This window comes from Amblyraja radiata, chromosome 41 (genome assembly GCF_010909765.2).
Source record: "Amblyraja radiata isolate CabotCenter1 chromosome 41, sAmbRad1.1.pri, whole genome shotgun sequence".
Lineage (NCBI taxonomy): Eukaryota > Metazoa > Chordata > Chondrichthyes > Rajiformes > Rajidae > Amblyraja > Amblyraja radiata.
The window spans coordinates 8575396-8595743 of NC_045996.1; the positions used below are offsets into that span (position 1 = coordinate 8575396).

Below are 20348 nucleotides of genomic sequence, written 5' to 3' on the forward strand. Positions count from 1 at the left end.
CCTTTTTCTTCGTCTCACTTTCTTTCATTAAACTCATATTGCTTCATTCTGTTAATATCCAAAATCCTGACTACGGGTGGTGTCTGTACGGAGTTTGTACGTTCTCCCCGTGACCTGCGTGGGTTTTCTCCAAGATCTTCGGTTTTCTCTCACACTCCAAAGACGTGCAGGTTTGTAGGTTCATTGGCTTGGTGTAAATGTAAAATTGTCCCTCATGTGTGTAGGGTATTGTTAATGTATAGGGATCGCAGGTCGGTGCGGACACGGTGGGCTGAAGGGCCTATTTCCACGCCATATCTATAAACTAAACTAATCCAACGGTCGTTTTCTTAAAAATATTCCGTGAATAAGGGTCCAGAACCCTCCTGGTGGATAAATAAATTTCTCCTCACCTCTGATTGGTAAACCCCTATTCTGATGTTGTGGCCCAGGTTCTATTTACCACCATTAGGGGAAATATTATTCATGGACATACTTTGTGAAGTCCCTTAAAAATCTTGTTATGTTTGAATGAAATCATTTCTCATGCTTCTAAATTCAAGACTTTAGTCCCATCATTCCTCATAGAACAAACTCACACTCCCAGGAATTACTCAAGTGAGCCCTCAATGTTCTCCCTCCCATTCCAAGTACATCCTTCCATAGGTGAAAGATCTGAACCTACACATGAATGTCGCCATAGAGCCTCACCAGACGCCTATATAATTGCAGTCAAATGGTTTCAAGTACTCAAATCCTCCATTAAAGGTCAACATACAATTCCCCTTTCTAACAGGTTTGCTATTTTTGCAAGTTAACTTTTAGAAATTTGAGCAGCTGGTAGAGCTGCTGCCTGACGTGCTGAGTTACTCCAGTACTTTGTGTCTATCTTCAGTTTGTACCAGCATCTGCATTTCCTTTCTACACAAATGCCTTTAGAGTCATAGAGTAATACAGCAAGGAAACACGCCCTTCGGCCCATCTTGCCCATGCCAACCAACGAGTCCCACCTGCCTCCCTTTGGCCCATATCACCTCTAAACCTTTCCTAATCATGTACCTGTCTATTAGTTTCTTAAACATTGCAATAGTCCCTGCCTCAACTGGCAGTTCGTTCCATACACCCACCACCCTTCGTGTGAAAAGTTTTCCCTTCAGATTCCTATTAAATCATTGACCCTTCAACTTAAACCTATGTCCTCTGGTTCTAGATACCCCTATACTCTGGGCAGGAGACTGTGCGTCTACCCGATCTATGCCTCTCATAATTTTATACACCTCCATAAGATTACCCCTCATCCTCCTGTGCTCCAAGGAATAGAGTCCCAGCCTGCTCAACCTCTCCCTATAGCTCAGCCCCTCGGGTCCTGGCAACATCCACATAATTTTTCTCTGTACCCTTTCCAGCTTGACAACATCTTTCCTATAACACGCTGCCCAGAACTGAACACAATACTCTAATTACAACCTCACCACTATCTTGTATAACTGCAACATGACCTCCCAACTTCTATACACAATACTCTGACTGATGAAAGCCAATGAGCCAAAAGCCTTTTTGACCACCCTATCTATCACCTGTGATGCCACCTTTAAGGAAGTATAGAAAAAGGAATAATGGCCATTGGTAAACTAGTAATTGATTAATAACTAAAATAGGTTTTTCAGAAATAAAATATTTGGAAAGTTTGTTAATTTAAAGACCTTCATTTATTTAAAGCCTTTACCAACTTCTGTATCCAAAACCCCTTCCAGCTAATGAAATGGGTTTCCGAAGATAGACACAAAGTGCTGGAGTAACTCAGTGGGTTAAGTAGGAGTGGAAGATTGCAACCTTCACGTGGTCCGCCCTGTTTCGACTAATGCAATCAACTCAACGTGCACAAACGGAAGATCAAATAGAACAAGTTGTCCAACAACTTTTTGCTGTGCTCGCCACACGAAAGAAGAAGAAGTGGGTTGTAGCATCTCTGGAGAAAAAGGATGGGTGACAATTCGGACTGAAGAAGGGTCCTGACCTGAAACGTCACCCACCCTTGTGCTCCAAAGATGCTGCCTGGCCTGCTGAGTTACTCCAGCACTTTGTGAATATATTTGGTGTATACCAGCATCAGTAGTTCCTTTCCGTACAAATGCTTTTCTAAACCATTGCATACAAGATGTGTGCCAGAAGCTCCTACAAAGTGCTGAAACCTGACACGATATATCCAAGCACTGCAAGAGAATTGATAGTAGAGGCACTTTAAATGATATTTAAATATTTGATTGAGAATTTTCGCAGAGGACACCGGAGCACTCAATATAAAATACTCATATTCATGAAGAGGAAACACACTTTACAAACTGGTTGGTTTGATATTAATTATATCAAATTCTGGAATTTGTAATTGAACAGAAAATTGCTGTAAGTTTAAAAAAAGTCCACCGATTTCAGACAGCAAGATCGTGCTTAACAAGCCAAGTTCTTTCAGGTGGCGATGAACATGGTGAGTAAATGCAGCAGATGCAGCATACACAAACTCTTAGAAGACCCATGACAAATTATCACAGAGGAGACTGTTGAGGAATAAGAGATGTGAAATTTTAAGGGAAAGGGTTGCAAATTGGATTAAAGCTCGGTGTGAAGGCAGGAAACAGAGGAGAGTTAGTGCAGGTTCTCAGAGTGCGAGGAAATGATAAACTATCCCACAAGACTTTGCTATATCTCTTCCATTACAGCGTGCATGAACGACTTTGACATGTAGATATAAAGATGTGTCGACACTGGCAGACAACTTTTAAATAAGGAAAATTGAAAAGTTGATAAGATGGTGGAACGTAGTGAAAATTGACTAAAACTTAATCAACCAGAGTGTTAGATTGGTTACATATTTGTTTAATAACTATATTTTGATTTGGGGGAAAGGCTAGTAATGTTAAAGAGCAAAGGCACTCTAAATTCAGAGTCACAAATCAGTAACCCAGTTGCTCAACTTGATGTATTTGAGGGCCAGTTCGATCAACACATACAAGATAAAGGAATAGGTGAATTAAAAAAAATATATACATTTTCTAGATACATAGTAAATATAACCAAGGCTCGTCTTTCTCTACATTCGTTCTATTATCATTTAATGGTGTACGGACTTCGGTGCAACCCTTGGCAGCTCTTCCAGCATCTTGGAATGTACCAGTCAGCAGCATTTACTTGCGTGCAAATTATATTGCAAGATGAAGACATTTCATGCACACCAAAGCAGCAATTGATATTTGTCTCAATGTGCATCCTTGGGAGCACAAGGACCTCTGCATCCTTCCCTCGTTCGTTCTGGCAAACGCACAGTCCAGATTGAGGTAGGCGATCATTTCATGTGTGGTGGGATTGAGGCCTGACTGCAGGAATAATATGGGAAGGTCTCTCCCACTGTCAGCCAAGGTCTTTGTGTTTATTCCTGAGTTCTGGCGATGAGGCGTTATGCCATACTACTTTGACAAAGTGCTTCGGGTACCATTCCACGCGATCCACCATCTCCATTTCCCTTTAGGCTTGCAGAACATTCTGCGCTGACCACACCCTGATGGACTTGGGGTCAAACACGTTTGTTTACAGAAACATTCTATCAAGGGCAGGTAGTGCCCAAAGGTGCGATTGAATGGAACAGTGCACAGTAACAAGACCAGTCCCACCCTTTGAGTCAGTCATACAGCATGGAAACAGGGCTTTTGGCTCAACTTGTCTATGCTGATCAAAATGCCCCATCTAAACTAGTCCCATTTGTTCAATCAATGGCAGGTGGAACCTCAGCATACTATGACACTTGCTGGTTGCATGCTGAGGGCCCTATGCACAGCTTTGTGTAGTCACAATCAAACGTGGCCATCAGAGTAAAGTCTGAAGAAGGGTTTTGGCCCGAAACGTTGCCTATTTCCTTCGCTCCATAGATGCTGCTGCACCCGCTGAGTTTCTCCAGCATTTTTGTGTACCTCAGAGTAAAGATGATGTTGGGTAGGTTTTCCCCTTTCTCTAGAGACTTGTACATCACAATCCGACAGATATGATCCATTCTAGATCTCCAGATGAAGATGATTGCTGAGCATAGGAATGGGTTTGGACCACACCTGCACCGCACCCAGCAACATAAAGACCACCTTGCACCTGATGGCCAGAGTCTTGCAATCGAGAAGAAGCCGCGCTCCATAATTCCCAATTTCTAGTTCACCTTGGCTGTTTACCAGACCATTTTTGTTCCAAGCTCTAGCTCCTCAGAACAAGATTCCCAGCACCTTTAGGATGTTGGATCTGACAATAAAGGGAACAGAAGGTTTGTTGAGCCAATTACCAAAGAATATGACCTCACTCTTGCTGTGGTTGACTTGGCCAGAGGCCCATCTTGCTGCAGATGCTAGTCTGACCTATCTACAGTCCGAAAATGGGTGCAAGTAAAACTCATTAACATCAAAGTATATTTGACCTGAGTTCCTGGCCTGGCATTATTACCCACTGAAGGCCATCCTTTTGGATCGGCACTGGACATAAACTAGATAGAGAAGTGAGCAGCCTTGCCAGATTCCTAAATTAATAGGTAGCTTTTCATTTCCAAATTTTTTAATTGGACCGCTTTACTATAGTACATGTGCAGAGCACACATATAGAGCAGTCCTTCTCTGAGGGCAATGAAGGGACTGCCCTCATGGGCTAAGCTAAAGAGCCAAGTAACCACAACAGTTCATCCATAATAATTGTGAGTGACTCTCTCGTGTCCAGCAGCCCATGCACCTACTCTCCTTGCACCAAGTAACTTCAGTTGCCTCACCTTGCTACAGATCCATTTGAAGACTATACATTTAGACAGGTTTGGACAAGTAAATGGCTAAAACTCAAAGGCATAGGGTTAGTCTAAAGAGCAAAATGTTCAGACAAAATCCGAAGAAGAATTTTTCATCTTGAGGATGCTTGGAATCTGAAAGGAACGGCTTGAGTGGGTGATGGGAGACAGATACTCTAACAAAATGTAAGATCCTTTTCAATAAGCATTTAAATTGTCACGGCATAAATGAGATTAGTATAGAAGGGCCTGTTTCTGTGCTATATGACTATGATTCTAAGGGTACAGGCACTCCCCGACTTACACAAGGGTAACATATCCTACCCTTTCCTGTTCTTTATCCACTCTCTGAAGATTGGCATATTTCATAATACAAAATCTTTCAGTTTCACTTTTAGGCAGGTGAAACTAAAAGCAATTAATCTGACAGATCACTCAATTCTATGAGCCAAGTTTATTACATTGTTGAAATGAAAATGTCAACATAAAATGTGGAAAAAAAGTCATGTTCAATCGGTATTTAAAAAATGACGGGACATAAATTCTCTGAATTTTGAGCATAACTAATAACCACAATTAAACGTTTACAAATTGCGACACATAGCTGAGATGGGGAAAAAGCAAAATGCTGGAAGCAGGTCAGGCAGCATCAGAGGAGGGTTGGGAGTCTTCTTCCGACTGCTGGAGTGGAGGGAGAAAGCTGGAATAGAGACACGGGAGTGGGGGGAGAAAGCTGGAATAGAGACACGGGAGTGAGGCGAAGTCTGGGGGTGAGGTTGGCAGCGGGAGTAGTGTTTGGCGAAATTGCTAGTGAACCAATCAATCCTTTCCACACTTAACAGCAATTAAGTATTTCCCACGACAGCCCTGAGGCTCAGTCAGTGGAAGAGCAGGGAAATGAAGCAGTTCAAATCAGCTAAAAATAATTGAATTGCAATAACACACCCGGCATGTATTGGGGAATTGAGGGCAGCGGACTATTGGAAGGTTTCGACCAGCTCAGTGCCAACCTCAATTCCCTATTTAAGTCCAGATAAGGAGTCCCCCTGAATTATTATTGCACATTTGTTTCTTGCCAAACAAAACCTCAAGTAAATCCACTAATAAATCCAACAACAATTTTGGTAGCAATTATGCTGAATGATATATTTCATCGTAAATGGAGAAACGATATCAATAAGCAATGCTGGAAGAACGACTGCTGGGTGTCCCTGGATGGAGGCAAGGGGGTAGGTATAGGGACAGGTGTTACATCTCCTGCGGTTGCAGGGGAAAGCAACTGGGGAGTGGTTGGCTTGGGTGGGAAGGGACGAGTGAACCAGGGAGTTGTGCAGGGGGCAGTCTCTGCAGAAGGCGGAAAGGGGTGTAGATGGGAAGATGTGACTTGTGGTTGTATCCCGTTGGAAGTGTCTGCAACATGGGAGTATGATGTTTTGGTTGTGGCAGCTGCTTGAAAGGCGAGGACCATGGGAATTCCATCGAAGGGGGAGAGGGACCTAGAGCAGAACTTATTGACACAGAGGACACACGGGTAAGGGGACAGAAGGGGGAAACCCATGTTTAATAATGAAAGAGGACATCTCAGATACACTAAAGGAAGAGGACATCTCAGATGCCCAATGAATATGATCTAGTGTTCTGGCAAAATAACTTATTTGGCAAGCATGCTTTGAAAATAAACATTACATTGTATTTGATGTAGATAGACCTACACAGCCAAGCTAATGTAGTCTTCATTAGAATTATCCAATGTCCAACTATACAAGATTTGCACCATGCAAATACCAGTCAAAGAGCATCTCCCAACAAGAAAAAATCTATATGCTCTCCTTGACATTTTACAATATTTCTATTGCTTAGTTTCTCATTGTACTGGGATGATCTCTACTGAAAGAAAATTTAACTGAAACTACTGTGGCTGCAAAAGCAGATGAATAATATACAAACTTTTCACAAAGCCTTTACAATATTCATGTCACAAGTGTAATGGAATATTATCCACTTGCCTGAAGGACTGCAACTCCAATAAGATTCAAGAAGCTCAACAACAGACTGCCTAGTTGGTATCCCATCCATCACATTCACTCCATCAATGATGCACTGCAGTTACTCATTAAGGCTACTCTAATCACATCAATTGCGGATGTAACCACTACAACCAAGAGCAAAAACAGTAGGCATTTGGATTGCTACTGTTTGCAGGCCCCCATGCAATTTGGCTTCGAAATATATCACCACATATTTCAGCTGGGTTGCATCCTAGAATTTCAAAACATTGTGGTAATATCTTCACTACCCTTCTCACGATCAATTAGGAATGCATTGCCTGTAAACTCCACATCCCACAAATTAATAAACAAATACGCAGAATTTGTGCATAGTGATAAAGAATGTGAACCCTCTTCATATTTCCCTTCAGCGTATGGGAGCTAAAGCTAATGCTATCGGTCAGTTAATATCAGGGATAACATGCTTCTGTATTAAATTTGACTACACCATCGCATAACTAATCCAGCTTTCTCAGAGGGAACTACAACTTCAAAAGTTCAATTGCAGTTCGGTAAGCTCTGTTATGTACAATGTTGTCCTCTGAAGCCATGCCTACCAACAACTTTGAAAGTTTAGTTCTCAATACAAATGCGACACATGGAAAGATTGGTTGGTCCCCATGGCGCTGAAGGTCACACTGTCACACTAAGAGCAGCATTGAAGTGGTCTGCCACATTGGGAATAATATCTATAAAGTTACAGGGAACAGAAACTTCACCGGGCAGTCACGGTGGCACAGCGGTAGAGTTGCTGCCTTACAGCAAAATGCAGTGCCAGAGACCCGGGTTCGATCCCGACTACGGGTGCTGTCCGTATGGGGTTTGTACGTTCTCCCCGTGATCTGCGTGGGTTTTCTCCGAGATCTTCGGTTTCCTCCCACACTACAGGTTTGTAGGTTAATTGGCTTGATTAATTGGCTAGATAAAAATGTTAAATTGTCCAAGTTGGCGATAAGCAGAGTACAGCCCTGCCGACTACAAACTTCAGAAGGTTCAGACATATGGCCACATTCTCTCCCAAGCTCACAAAGCACTTTTTACTTGATATTCCTCGGATGTAGCTATGTCCTGCAAACTGTTCATTTTGAAAAGTTTAGAATTTTAAATGCAGCACAGAAGGAGACCCAATTTCTATCGTACATAAATCCCACTTCAATATAGAGGACCATCTGTGATCAGAAATAACATTTTGAGTATTTATTAAATAATAGAGGCCATTTTGTCCAGATTGTGCCACTGAGAAAACTTGCTTCCACCCGCCAATAGCGAGTAGTGCAAACAATTCCAAATTGATTTTACTCACCATTATCAAATTCATCTGGAATCTGCGGAGAGAGAAAGAGGAAAAAAAGTGATCAGTTGATGCAGGCTGTTTATCAGCAGGTTGAGAGCACGCTACACCACAATCCCATTCTCCCAATTAAGATAGAAATTAATCTCCAAACATATGAATATTCAAATACATCTGTCAATGGTTGGCGAAGCAGCTGGTCCCCAAATCACAGTCAACACCCACACTGTAGCTGAAGTCAGGTCTGCTGCTAGGCCGAGATTTTATTAGCAGCAGGCAGTAGAAGTCAATCCACATATTTATTCCCTAAACCCATTCTATCCTAAAGGCTTTGGCTCTCGCTGGGTTTACAAGCTACTCATACAAGTGGATGTTCTTTGTTTTAAACATTGACTGCCCACGGGCTATTTGTGGGCATGATTGCCAAGCTCAATCCTGCCTTCACCCACCGGCGAAACAGGAGCAAACACCGAATAACAATTAGGGGGCAAGAGCAGGAGCTGATTTTATCAGTACCTCCCTCAAGCCACGGACCAATTGTAATGATCCATCTATAGCAGTGGATAAAATCAGCTATTATTGCAGCACGCTCTAGAATTAAACAGCTCCTTCTGGTTTGCATGCTTCATGTGTTAGGCAGTCATCAAACCATCAGCAGCTGTACTGTATGTTAAAAGCCGAACACTAAAAGTAGTCATGATCAAGAAAAGTTAGTACCTCACAGGCAGAGATAAAAAATGATTTAGGCAGTTAGATAACAGTAAAATGATTAGAAAAAAACTTCACAAGTCCTCATCCCAGAATAGAGAAATATCAGAAATATGGGAAATCATGGCCCTCCCAGAGTGAATAACTGACTTGACATACGAAGTGTTGCAAAAATAGTGAAACATTAGTTTTCATTCCCTGCAACCCATTGGATTTTTAAACCTGTGAATTAAAAGACAACAAATGGAACTCTTATAATAGACAAAATGGGGAGCAATATGTAGCAGGAAAATGCTCAAATCTATAGTGGTGAGGCAACTAAAAAAAAAGTCATAGTCAGTGCAGGCTTACGCAAGGGAATGGTGTTTGGTAAATCTGCTAATATTTATAAAGATTTGGTCAGCGGGGTAGATAAAGGGCCATGGGTGTAATATCCTTAGCGTTTTTTGAAAGCATTTATTCAGTAAAGATAAAGATTAGAGATGTGTAGGAAAGAATTGCAGATGCTGGTTTAAATCAAAGATAGACACAAAATGCTGGAGTAACTCAGCGGGACAAGCAGTAGCTCTGGAGAGAAGGAATGGGTGACGTTTCGGGTCGAGACCCTTCTTCAGTCTGAAGAAGTGTCTCGACCCGAAACGTCATCCATAAAACTCTCCTAAACCCGTGATCTCTAATCTTTAGATAGACACAAAATGCTGGAGTACCTCAGCAGGACAAGCAGCATCTCTGGAGAGAAGGAATGGGTGACGTTTCGGGTCGAGACCCTTCTTCAGTCTGAAGAAGCGTTTCGACTCGAAACGTCATCCATAAAATGTTCCCAAATCCATGATCTCTAATTTTTAGATAGACACAAAATGCTGGAGTAACTCAGTGGGACAGGCAGCATCTCTGGAGAGAAGGAATGGATAACGTTTCAGATCGAGACTTCAGACTGAAGAAGAGTCTCGACCCGAAACGTCACCCATTCCTTCTCTCCAGAGATGCTGCCTGTCCTGCTGAGTTACTACAGCTTTTTGTGTCTATCTAAAGATTAGAGATGACGGGTTCAGGAGATTTTACTGGTGTGAATCGTAGACTAATTGGTGGACAGTTACAAAGAGAGTAGAAATAAATGAGTCAAAACTGAGATGAAAGAAATCTCTTCAGTCACAGGTTTGCAAATGTTTGGAATTCTCAAACCTAAAATGGCTCTGGTCGTTGAATCAATCCACAATTTTTGAACAAGATTTTGGACTATTAGAAGATCAAAGGGCTCGGTCATGAAAACAGAGTTGAGGAAACACAGCCAAGACGATGTTAGCTGGCAGGACAAGTTCATCTTTTAGGTTTCAAATGGAGAACTTCACCAGCTACTGGCTACCCCATCACTGATATAGACAGTAAAGGTGTCCACTGTAGTTAAATAGATAATACTCTTGCTTTGGAGATAGGAGTTTGTTTAGGTCAAACAAGCACAAATTCTAGGCTGACAGACTGCTGCACATCAGATGATAAACCTTAGGTACACAAAAATGCTGGAGAAACTCAGCGGGTGCAGCAGCATCTATGGAGCAAAGGAAATAGGTGACGTTTCGGGCCGAAACCCTTCTTCAGACTGAACAGATGATAAACCTTATCAGATCTGTATAGCCGCAGGAAAAAGTATTCACAAATCTTTTCGCTGACAACAATACGGATTCCATAAGGCTAGTTAAAGAGCTCAAAGTTACCTCAAATAAACTGTCCAAAATGAATCTCTTAACTAACATCATTAAAATTGCTTACAATCTCATTACTGAGATTGGGATTGCAAGCAAATTAGTCATCATACCTACATCAGAACAGTGTCAACAATTCAAAATGACTCCTTGTCTGTATGTTTTCGGGATGCTTTGAAAAGCACAACAAAAATACAGGTCCTTCTTTCTTGAAGGTGATCAGTAGCATTATTCACTGGTCTATCTCCCCTAACTTGTTCTGAGATGACACTGGTTTTTGACTAATACATTAATGAAAACATTTATTCACGTGACCAACTGGTGAGAAATGCACAGCGGCGCAGCGGTACATTTCCTGCCTTACAGCATCAGAGACCCTGGTTCGATCCTGACTCTGGGTGCTATCTGTACGGAGTTTGTACGTTCACCCTGTGACCTGCGTGGGCTTTCTCTGGTTTACTCCCACACTCTTTTGTTGGTTGGTATTTTGTTGGTTCACATGCTCGATCAATGGTGTTTTATCATTAATGTTTTATTATTATTAATGTTTAGTGTTTTCTGAGTCATTCGTAACTGTTGCTGTATGTCATGTTGTTACTTGTGGGCGGAGCACCAAGGCAAATTCCTTGTATGTGAATACTTGGCCAAAAAACGTACTTACTTACACTCCAAAGGCATACAGGTTTGTAGGTTAATTCCTTTGGTGTAATTGTAAATTGTCCTCTCGTATTAGTAGGATAGTTTTAATGTGTGGGGATTGCTGGTTGGCGTGGACTCGGTGGGCCGAGGGGCCCGTTTCCATGTTGTATCTCTAAACTAAACTCAATAAATAGATGTAGTTATGAGAGAATGAAATGCTGAAAGCAAGCAGCAACATTGCACCAGGTCATTAGAGAAGTAATCCAAGCATACTTACGCAAGTCCTGTTGCCATCAGTGGACATCTAGGTTGAATTCCCCACAGTAATCTAGAAAAAGGTAATTACCCAGTTCTAATGAGAGGTGCTGGATCGGAAATAATAACTGTTTCTCTTTCCAGAGATGTTGACTGTTTTGAATGTTTGCAGCGTTTTTTGTTCTTATGTCAAAACACAAGTCTTGGGAAGATTTTGACTCACAAAATGTTAATACTGTTTGAACCATTGTTTGATCAGCAAATGTGTCAAGATTTAAATTTGTTCAGAAAGATTTTATTGTTCAGGTAGGTTTAGTTATTAATAATATAGCCTGCTTTACTATTACTTGCTGTGCTATACTACAACTGGGACTTGAAAATGGTGCCAAATCCCAAATCTGGCAACTCTTGTCATCTGTCTCAGTGTAGTATGTCTATACACTGACATCTGTCTCAGTGTACCATTTCGATACACTTGTACTGTACATAAGATATGCTTGGCGATAGTAATACTTGTACTGACTGTAGCAAAAATGAATTTCACTGTACCTCAGTACATGTGGCATTAAAGTACCATTGAACATTGCTATGAATTTTTTTAAGGAGTAACCAAGAGGTTGATGAGGGCACGTACATGGACGTTATTTTCATCAGCAAAGCCTTGATACAGTTCTGCATGGCAGCTGCTCCAGAAGGCTAGATAGCATGGCATCCATGGAGAGCTAGCTAACTGGATACAGAATTGGTTTCACAGAAAGAAGCAGAGGGTAGCGGAGCAATGTCAGTTTTCAGAATGGAGGCCGGTGACTAGTGATGTGCCTTAGTGCTCGGTCCATTGATGTTTGACATCTACATCAACGATTTAGATGAGCATGCACAAGGCGTGATTAGTAAGATGGCAGATGACACTAAAATAGATGCTATCATAATTGGTGAAGATGTTTATCAAAAATTACAGCAGAATCCGCTTAGCAAATGGGCTGAGTTCAGATTTTGTGACATGCTGCATTTTGGGAAGTTAAATCAGAGTAGGGCCTTGAAGGTGAATAGTAGCAGACGGGCCGAAGAGAACAAATCATAGATCCGTGAAAGTGGTGTCACAGGTGGTGAAGTGTTCCAGGGAGCCACGCTGGCCCGATCTACCCGCCAAAGAACCGCGCCGCCGACGACCAGAATGACGACCGAAGACCGGGACGCGCCCGGGTAAGCCCGACTCGCTCCACAGGACATCCAGGAGGCTACGGAGAAGCCAGGCGGCGATGTCTGTCTGGGCCAAAGGAGCCTCAGCGGTGGTGGCGGTGGGAGCCTCGGCGGCAGCGGGAGCCTCGCCGCCTACCTGGGCCTCGGTGGCGGTGGGGCCTCGTGGTCGCTGAGCATGGGGGGGGGTGGGTAAGACAATGGGGACCCGGCGTAGGGGGGACCGCCATGAAGAACAATGGGGGACCTGGCATTAGGGGATCACCGTGAGGGACGGTGGGAGAACAAAGGGGGATCCTGTGTGGGGGGGGGGGGGGGGGGGGGAAGGGGGGGCAATCTAGTTTAGAATCCTCTGCCCAGGGGATAAGTCTGTGTTGTTTGTTTGTTTGTTCATTTGTTCCGGTGAAGGCGCTGTGTACACTGCAGCCAGACAACAGTCGCTTGTCTTCTTCTTTTTGTTTTCACTTTTAATGTCAAGTTTTTGTGTACCTTGTGTGTTGTGACTGCCGGCAGACCAATTTCCCTCCGGGGATGAATAAAGATTCATCGCATCATATCGTATCGTAAGTGGCTTTTGGAACGCTGGCCTTCAACAGTCAGGATATTGACTATAGAGGTATAGAGGTTGGGACTGAAGATAGACACTAAATGCTGGAGTAACTCAGCGGGACAGACAGCATCTCTGAATAGAAGGAATAGATGACGTTTCGGGTCGAGACCCTTCTTCAGACTGAATGAGTCTCGACCCGAATTAGTAAGACTACATCAGGAACGTTGTGTATAGTTTTGTTCTTCAATAAAAAAAACATACTTTCCTTAAATGCAGGTAACTATTTACCAGAATCAGGCTTTAGTCTTATGAGAATTAAGAAGAAATAGCCTGTTATTTTTGTCATGGTCCCATTGAAACATGCAAAAATTCTGAAGATTAACAAGGTAGAAACTGTGGTATTTATCCCCAGCTGGCAAGTCTGGAACTGTCATATTATCTAGATATGAAGTTAGCCAGTTAGGAATGAGATGTGATGATTTATTTCCTGGATGCAAGATGTTGAAATTCTCTACTCTAGAGACGTGCTTACTCAATTATTACCTGGAAAATCATAACTTACATTTCAGACAGATGTAAAGATCTTTGAGGAAATTAAGGGAATGAATGCATGTGGGGATATGGCAGGAAAGTTGCGGGTGTGGTTGGAAAATGGAACCAATGTAAGATTTAGCCGAACAGCAAAAAGAGTTTGAACCACCATATTGCCTCCAACTGCTTCTATTGATTGCAAATGGTGTCATTTTCTAAATCAAGAAACAAATAACTATCATGTGATTGAGGTGGTGTAATTATCAAAAATGCAGCAGCATTCATCTCATTGCCAGATGCAGATAAATGATTGAGATGCTGTTCCATGCATAGAGTGGAATTAGGGCACTAATAGCCTGAAAGTGCTTTCCCAAAAGTGAGTGTGTTGAACCATTTTGGCAACAATTCTTCACAGCAATTTTCATCTTTAATTCAGCACAGATGCATTGTTGAACTTTCCTTAATCATTCCAGCCAATGAGATAGAATGACAATTGCTGTGGTTAAAACTCTCAGAAAACACGAATCCATGTTCAATCACTGCCAAAATAAATGTAATAATTCCTGGAAATTCATCAGGGTGAGAATGCGTGTTCGTGTCCCAACTGTGTGCTCTTTTGGGGATTGGATGTTTGGATTAGAAGAAAGAAATGGGTGACGTTTCGGGTCGAGATCCTTCTTCAGACTGGTTAGGGATTCAAGATTCAATTTAATTGTCACATGTACCAATTAAGGTACAAACAAGAGATATAGATGATGATGTAGAGAGATAAAGAATAATGAATGAAAGATATGCCAAAAAAAGTAATTATGATAAAGGAAACAGGCCATAGTAAGCTATTTGTAGGGTGAAAATGAGAAGCTAGTGTGACTTGGGTGGGGGTGGGATAGAGAGAGAGGGAATGCCGGGGCTACCTGAAATGAGAGAAATCAATATTTATACCACTGGGCTATAGGCTGCCCAAGCGAAATATGAGATGCTGTTCCATTATTTACTGCTCTTGTATGATTGTGAATTTTTGGAATTATCACCCACAATATGTTATTGGTAAGCGCCACATTGTGGCAAAGTTGACAAACCTCTTCTATCACGTTCCCTGTAAACAGTCAGTAAGTCAGGCAGCATCATTTGCATCCTGACCTGTTGGGTATTTCCAGCACTTTCTGATTTTATCTCACATTTCCAGCATATCTAGTTTTTTTGATTTTCACTGTTATCACTTTGCTGATGTGGACTAAAGCAGAATTTTAAATTCAATTTGTTCTACTTTTTAAGATGCTGAGAGATATTAAAAGAAAATAAATAATTTGGTCGGGTAAGTATGTAACATATACAGTGTTCAAGAAGGAACTGCAGATGCTGGAAAATCGAAGGTACACAAAAATGCTGGAGAAACCTTGCTCCATAGATGCTGCTGCACCCGCTGAGTTTCTCCAGCATTTTTGTGTACCATGTAAAATATGCAGCTGTTTTTGTCTAACCTAAATGAAAATAGTGTTGATATTTGTACTTAAAAGCAACTGAATTATTCTCTTGGTTAATTAACAAACTGGTAGAAAAACAAGGTTGATATTACAAAAGGATAGTATCATAAATGTTTAAAGGAAACATTTCTGTTCTTCACCCAAGGATATTGAATTGTTGGACCTTTCCACCCAGACTCAATCGCTGAATATATCCAAAACATAGCCATAATGTAGGAAATCTACCCATGGATATTAGAACATGACAAAATAGAGGCGGGATGAAAAATTTGAATGCACCTACCGCCCCACCACAAGTTTTTTGAATATCTACGTAAAGTGTGTTAGCTGACACAAGCCTCCATTTGACACATTAAGCTCCCCACATTAAAAACAAAGGGAATGCTTCTTCAAGTAAGTGCTAAGTACCTTTCATCACAGTCTCACCACTAGCCACAAGGTGGGAATTTGTGTTCCCACAAACCCAGTGTTAAGTTCCCAGACTCGGGTGGCAAATTATTTTACAGATAGTTTTAGATATTTTCCCTTGCACAGCAACCCGTATCATACCATATTTACAAAAGGTTTCAATTGACAGATATTCCATCTCAAAATGTGAACATAATTTTCACAAATGCAACAGGGTGTCAGATGCAGCATTTTACATTGCCAGATAGATGTGGTATATTGCAAAGATAGACACAAAATGCTGGAGTAACTCAACAGGACAGGCAGCATCTCTGGAGAGAAGGAATGGGTGATGTTTTGGGTTGAGACCCTTCTTCAGACATCATTCATAGGTATATTGCAATATTTTCAATTTGAGTAGCACTATAGACCATTCAAAAGATTTATTCTTGATTTTAACTTTTTGAGTCACCACTATAACGTGCGACCAAGAAAAAAAACCTGATCACAAATCCACGATTTATTAAGTAATTCATTTAAACTCATGATTTCATAAAGATGCAATTTATATGAACCAGGTTGTCATAAAACGTTTTATTGCCTTGCTTGTATAAATGAGCTTCAACTTTTGTGTCATTGTCACGTTGGCTCGAAACTCATGAGCTTCGAGGTAAGTTCCAGCACAGCACGGCACAAGTGCTGAGCCATGTACACAGCATTTGAGCAGCAGAGCTGGAGGTTAGATTCCTGATTTCTACTCTGCAATGCATGGACACAGAAGTCAACAATGTGCTGAACCGCAGTGAGGAACTCACCATTGGTTTTCTTCCACAATAATCACAAAGGCAAGTTTCCACCCATTGATTTTTGCTTGTGGGGAACCAATTATAATATTGAATGTGTCTCAGTGATGTTGGATCAGTCACTCCAAGAGCAGCAGTATCTAAAACTACCTGTAAAATAATTTGCCACTGAGTCTGGGAACTTAACACTGGGTTTGTGGGAACACAAGTTCCCACCTTGTAGCTAGTGGTAAGACTGTGATGAAAGGTACTTAGCACTTACTTGAAGAAGCATTCCTTTTGTTTTTAATGTGGGGAGCTTAATGTGTCAAATGGAGGCTTGTGTCAGCTAACACACTTTGCGTAGATATTCAAAACTCTCGTGGCGGGGGTGCAAAAGAAGAAGCAAAAGAAATTCACACTCGACCATAATGATGAGTGCACTTTACAAATGTGTGATGGAAAAGTATTTCACGTGCAGGAATCAGTGCCTTGGACCTACAACCAGACTGGATATTAAAGCCCAAGGAAGAGGGAACGGACATGGAGTCAGGATTCTTTGCCTGTGCTTATCCAGTGATCAGTGCTGGAAAGTGATGAAGTACATGAAGGCTGGGTGAAAACAGAACCGATTGATGCCAACTACCAACCATCAACCACCAACAATGCTCACACAAAACCTGCATGCTTACATAAGACAATGGAGGAACCTTGCTTGGAAAGAACCAGCAAAGAAATAACTGTGGGCTCGGGAAATGCGAATATTACTTCAGAGATATAAAATCCTGAAACCTACAAATGGTCTTCAAAAGAAGTTAACTTTCATAGCTCCACGTACATGTAGCTTTGTTGCTGATCTTAAAAGAGATCCTTTATAGATCAACAAATGCAGGTTCAAAGTAGTGGGATGTGTTCACATTACCTTGCAAGAAGTGTGCTTCAACACCATATACACTTGCTCTTCAACTCTTCGTATTCAATGTGTGGGGATGAGACTGCAGAATCAAGAAGTTTCCCAGGGAGACTCACAATGTGAAGATTCTCACACTGTAAAACTTCAGCTAAACTATAAAATGCACCGTGTACAAAGGAACCTTTGCAAGTCATTAAGAACGACACTCTCACAGATCATTGTTAAGAGACATTGGTCAGTGCTTAAATCAAGCTTAGGTACAAAAGGGATGGTGGGGATCAGAGTAAATGACAAACAGAGGAAGTAAGCTCGTGATTCATTGATCCAAATCACTTCTATCCAATTTCTGTTTATTGTGTCTAATTGTGAATTATTCGCAATTGTGAAAAATGCATAATCAAGAATCAAGGGATCATAAGTAGACTGATGACATGAAAGCAAATCATTAGTGTAACATTATATTTTCTATTATATCGATAATGTATTTTGATCAAAAGGCTGCCAACTAGCGGTTGGGACATTGTTGGCCGGTGTGGGCGAGTTGGGCCGAAGGGCCTGTATTGCTCTAGGACTATGACTCTAGGACATGTTGATGTACATATTCAAATCTAAATTTGCTCAATTCAGACAATTTCAAAGGCCTAGGATATTCAATATTCTAATTCAAAATTTCAATATAGCCTTATTTTACTTCCTAGTCAGCATACATTTCAGTGAAGAGATATCGTTGAAACAATTAAGTGTGATTATCTCTCCACAAATATGTACAAGCATTCAAGAGAAGCAAATATAGGAAACAGCAGATGTGTTTAAGAAGGAACTGCAAATGCTGGAAAATCGAAGGTAGACAAAAGTGCTGGAGAAACTCAGCGGGTGTGGGAGCATCTGTGGAGCGAAGGAAATAGGCAATCTGGCCGAAACGAAGTCTGATGAAGGGTTTCGGCCCGAAACATTGCCTATTTCCTTCGCTCCATAGATGCTGCCGCACCCGCTGAGTTTCTCCAGCACTTTTGTCTACCTAGGAAACAGCAGATGCCAGAATCTTGAGCAAACAAAATGCTGGAGGAACTCAGTGGGTCAGGCAGCATCTGTGGAGGGAAATGAACAGACGGTGTTTCAGATAGAGACCAGATTTGAAGTAGAGTCCCTCGTAGGCAACCATTGGACATTGACTCAACAGTTCACTCCTCACTAATCCACGCAATGGCGAGACCATTTCAATCATTGCATTATAGTAGGTGCACCAGCCAAGAATTGAGCCTCAACCTGATTCATACCAGAGCAGCAGGCAGTGGTGTGTAAAATGGGCTAGTCCCAAGTTTGCAGAAGAGCAACAGTATCTCCAACACTCTCTCTCACTATAAAATGCAGTCATGACCTCTTGTGGCACTGTTTCCATTTGCACTTTCCTTACTGGAAATGTACATGAACAGTGTCAAATAAGCTATGAAAGAATCTATTTCATCATATTAGTTAAGGAAAAGAAAGGCTGTCAAGACTTTCACCTCCGACAGATTGTTGAAAGATCACTCCAAGCTTTGATTATACTTTGTGAGGAACCTTACGATTCAGTTCTAAATTTGTTTGCAGGTACTTAAGCCTGAACCATTATTCTACTCCTGTACAAGATACATGATTACCATGTTTAAAAGCTGCAACTTACACAGGAGATCACAAACGGGTAAGTCAGAGTAGGGCTGGGAGTGGAATGTGGCCACATCTAATCTTGTCCTATCCATCGCCTCTCCCCACCTCTCTGCACTTAACCTAACTTGGAGAGCCAGACTCATACAGCACAGAAACAGGCCCTTCGGTCCATCAAATCCATGCCAGCCATCAAGCAACCATCTCCCACATTCCCGTCAACTCCCCTCAATTTCTACCATTATCACTACATATTAACAGCAACCTGATCTCCCGGTGGCTAATCACTTCAACTCCCCCTCCCATTCCAAATCCAACCTCTGTCCTGGGCCTCCTCCATGGCCAGAGTGAGCACCACCGGAAATTGGAGGAGCAGCACCTCATATTCCGCTTGGGCAGTCTGCACCCTAGCGGCATAAACATTGAAATCTCCAATTTCTGGTAGCCCTTGCTGTCTCCTCCCCTTCTCAGCCCTCCCTCAGCCCTCGGGCTCCTTCTCTTCCTTTTTCCATTCTTCTCCCCCCCCCCCCCCCCCCCCCCCCCCCCCCACTCTACATCAGTCTGAAGAAGGGTTTTGGCCCGAAACGTTGCCTATTTCCTTCGCTCCATAGATGCTGCTGCACCCGCTGAGTTTCTCCAGCACTTCTGTCTACCTTACATATTAACAGCAATCTATAGTGGCTAATTAACCGCTGGTCACCTTTGAGGGAGGAAACCTGAGCAGCCGGAGGAAACCCACATAGTTACAGGGAGAACACACAGCACCAGAAGGTGAGGACTTAACCCGGGGCACTGGAGCTGTGAAGCTGTAGCTCAACTAGTTGTGCCACCAAAGCCCTCTCACCTTTCCGATTCATATTAAGGATCTTTGATCTGACTGTTGACAATGTTTTTTCTTCCCCACTGATGCTGACCAATCTGTTGAGTGTTTCTGTCGTTTTCTCTTTTCAATCCCATGTTAATCTGGCTCAGGTTGCTTTGTAAAATTTCCTCTCAAATCATAGCACTAACCTCTGTTGTCAGGAACAAGTTTTCTCTGCATTGCTTCTGATGTACAAAATTTGGGGATTTTTTTTTTTTTTAATAAAGTTTCCAAGATTTCCTTCCTCTGTATCCTCAGCAAACTCAAGTACACGGAGTTCCTCTTCCCAACCACGTGCAACATTCATGCACCAGGATCCATTATCTTTCATTTCTTATCCTCCGCACACTCACTGGATTTATTTTGCCGTCACTGGGCTGCTTCAGTACTGCCGCTCCTTGTTTAACACGGATCCATAGAACAAGTCACAATGTACGTTGGTAATTGCAGCTAAGACTGAGTAACTCCTCACAATTCTCCTTCAGACTCTGACATGACAGATGAGAAATTATTCAGCATCTCTTGAATTAAGTTGAATTGCCTTCATTAATTCACAGAGGAAATTAAGTTTGCA

The 20348-nt window shown here is 42.0% G+C and overlaps 1 protein-coding gene across 2 annotated transcripts in view; it reads right to left on the minus strand.

Moving 5' to 3' along the window:
* The window catches only part of timm50 (translocase of inner mitochondrial membrane 50), a 107210-nt gene that overhangs the window by 49005 nt on the left and 37857 nt on the right, over positions 1 to 20348 (minus strand). For both annotated transcript variants that reach the window (XM_033014516.1, XM_033014517.1), the window contains one exon: positions 8135 to 8156. In XM_033014516.1, coding sequence (XP_032870407.1) covers positions 8135 to 8156 — 22 coding nt within the window. The remainder of the gene's footprint in view (positions 1 to 8134; positions 8157 to 20348) is intronic.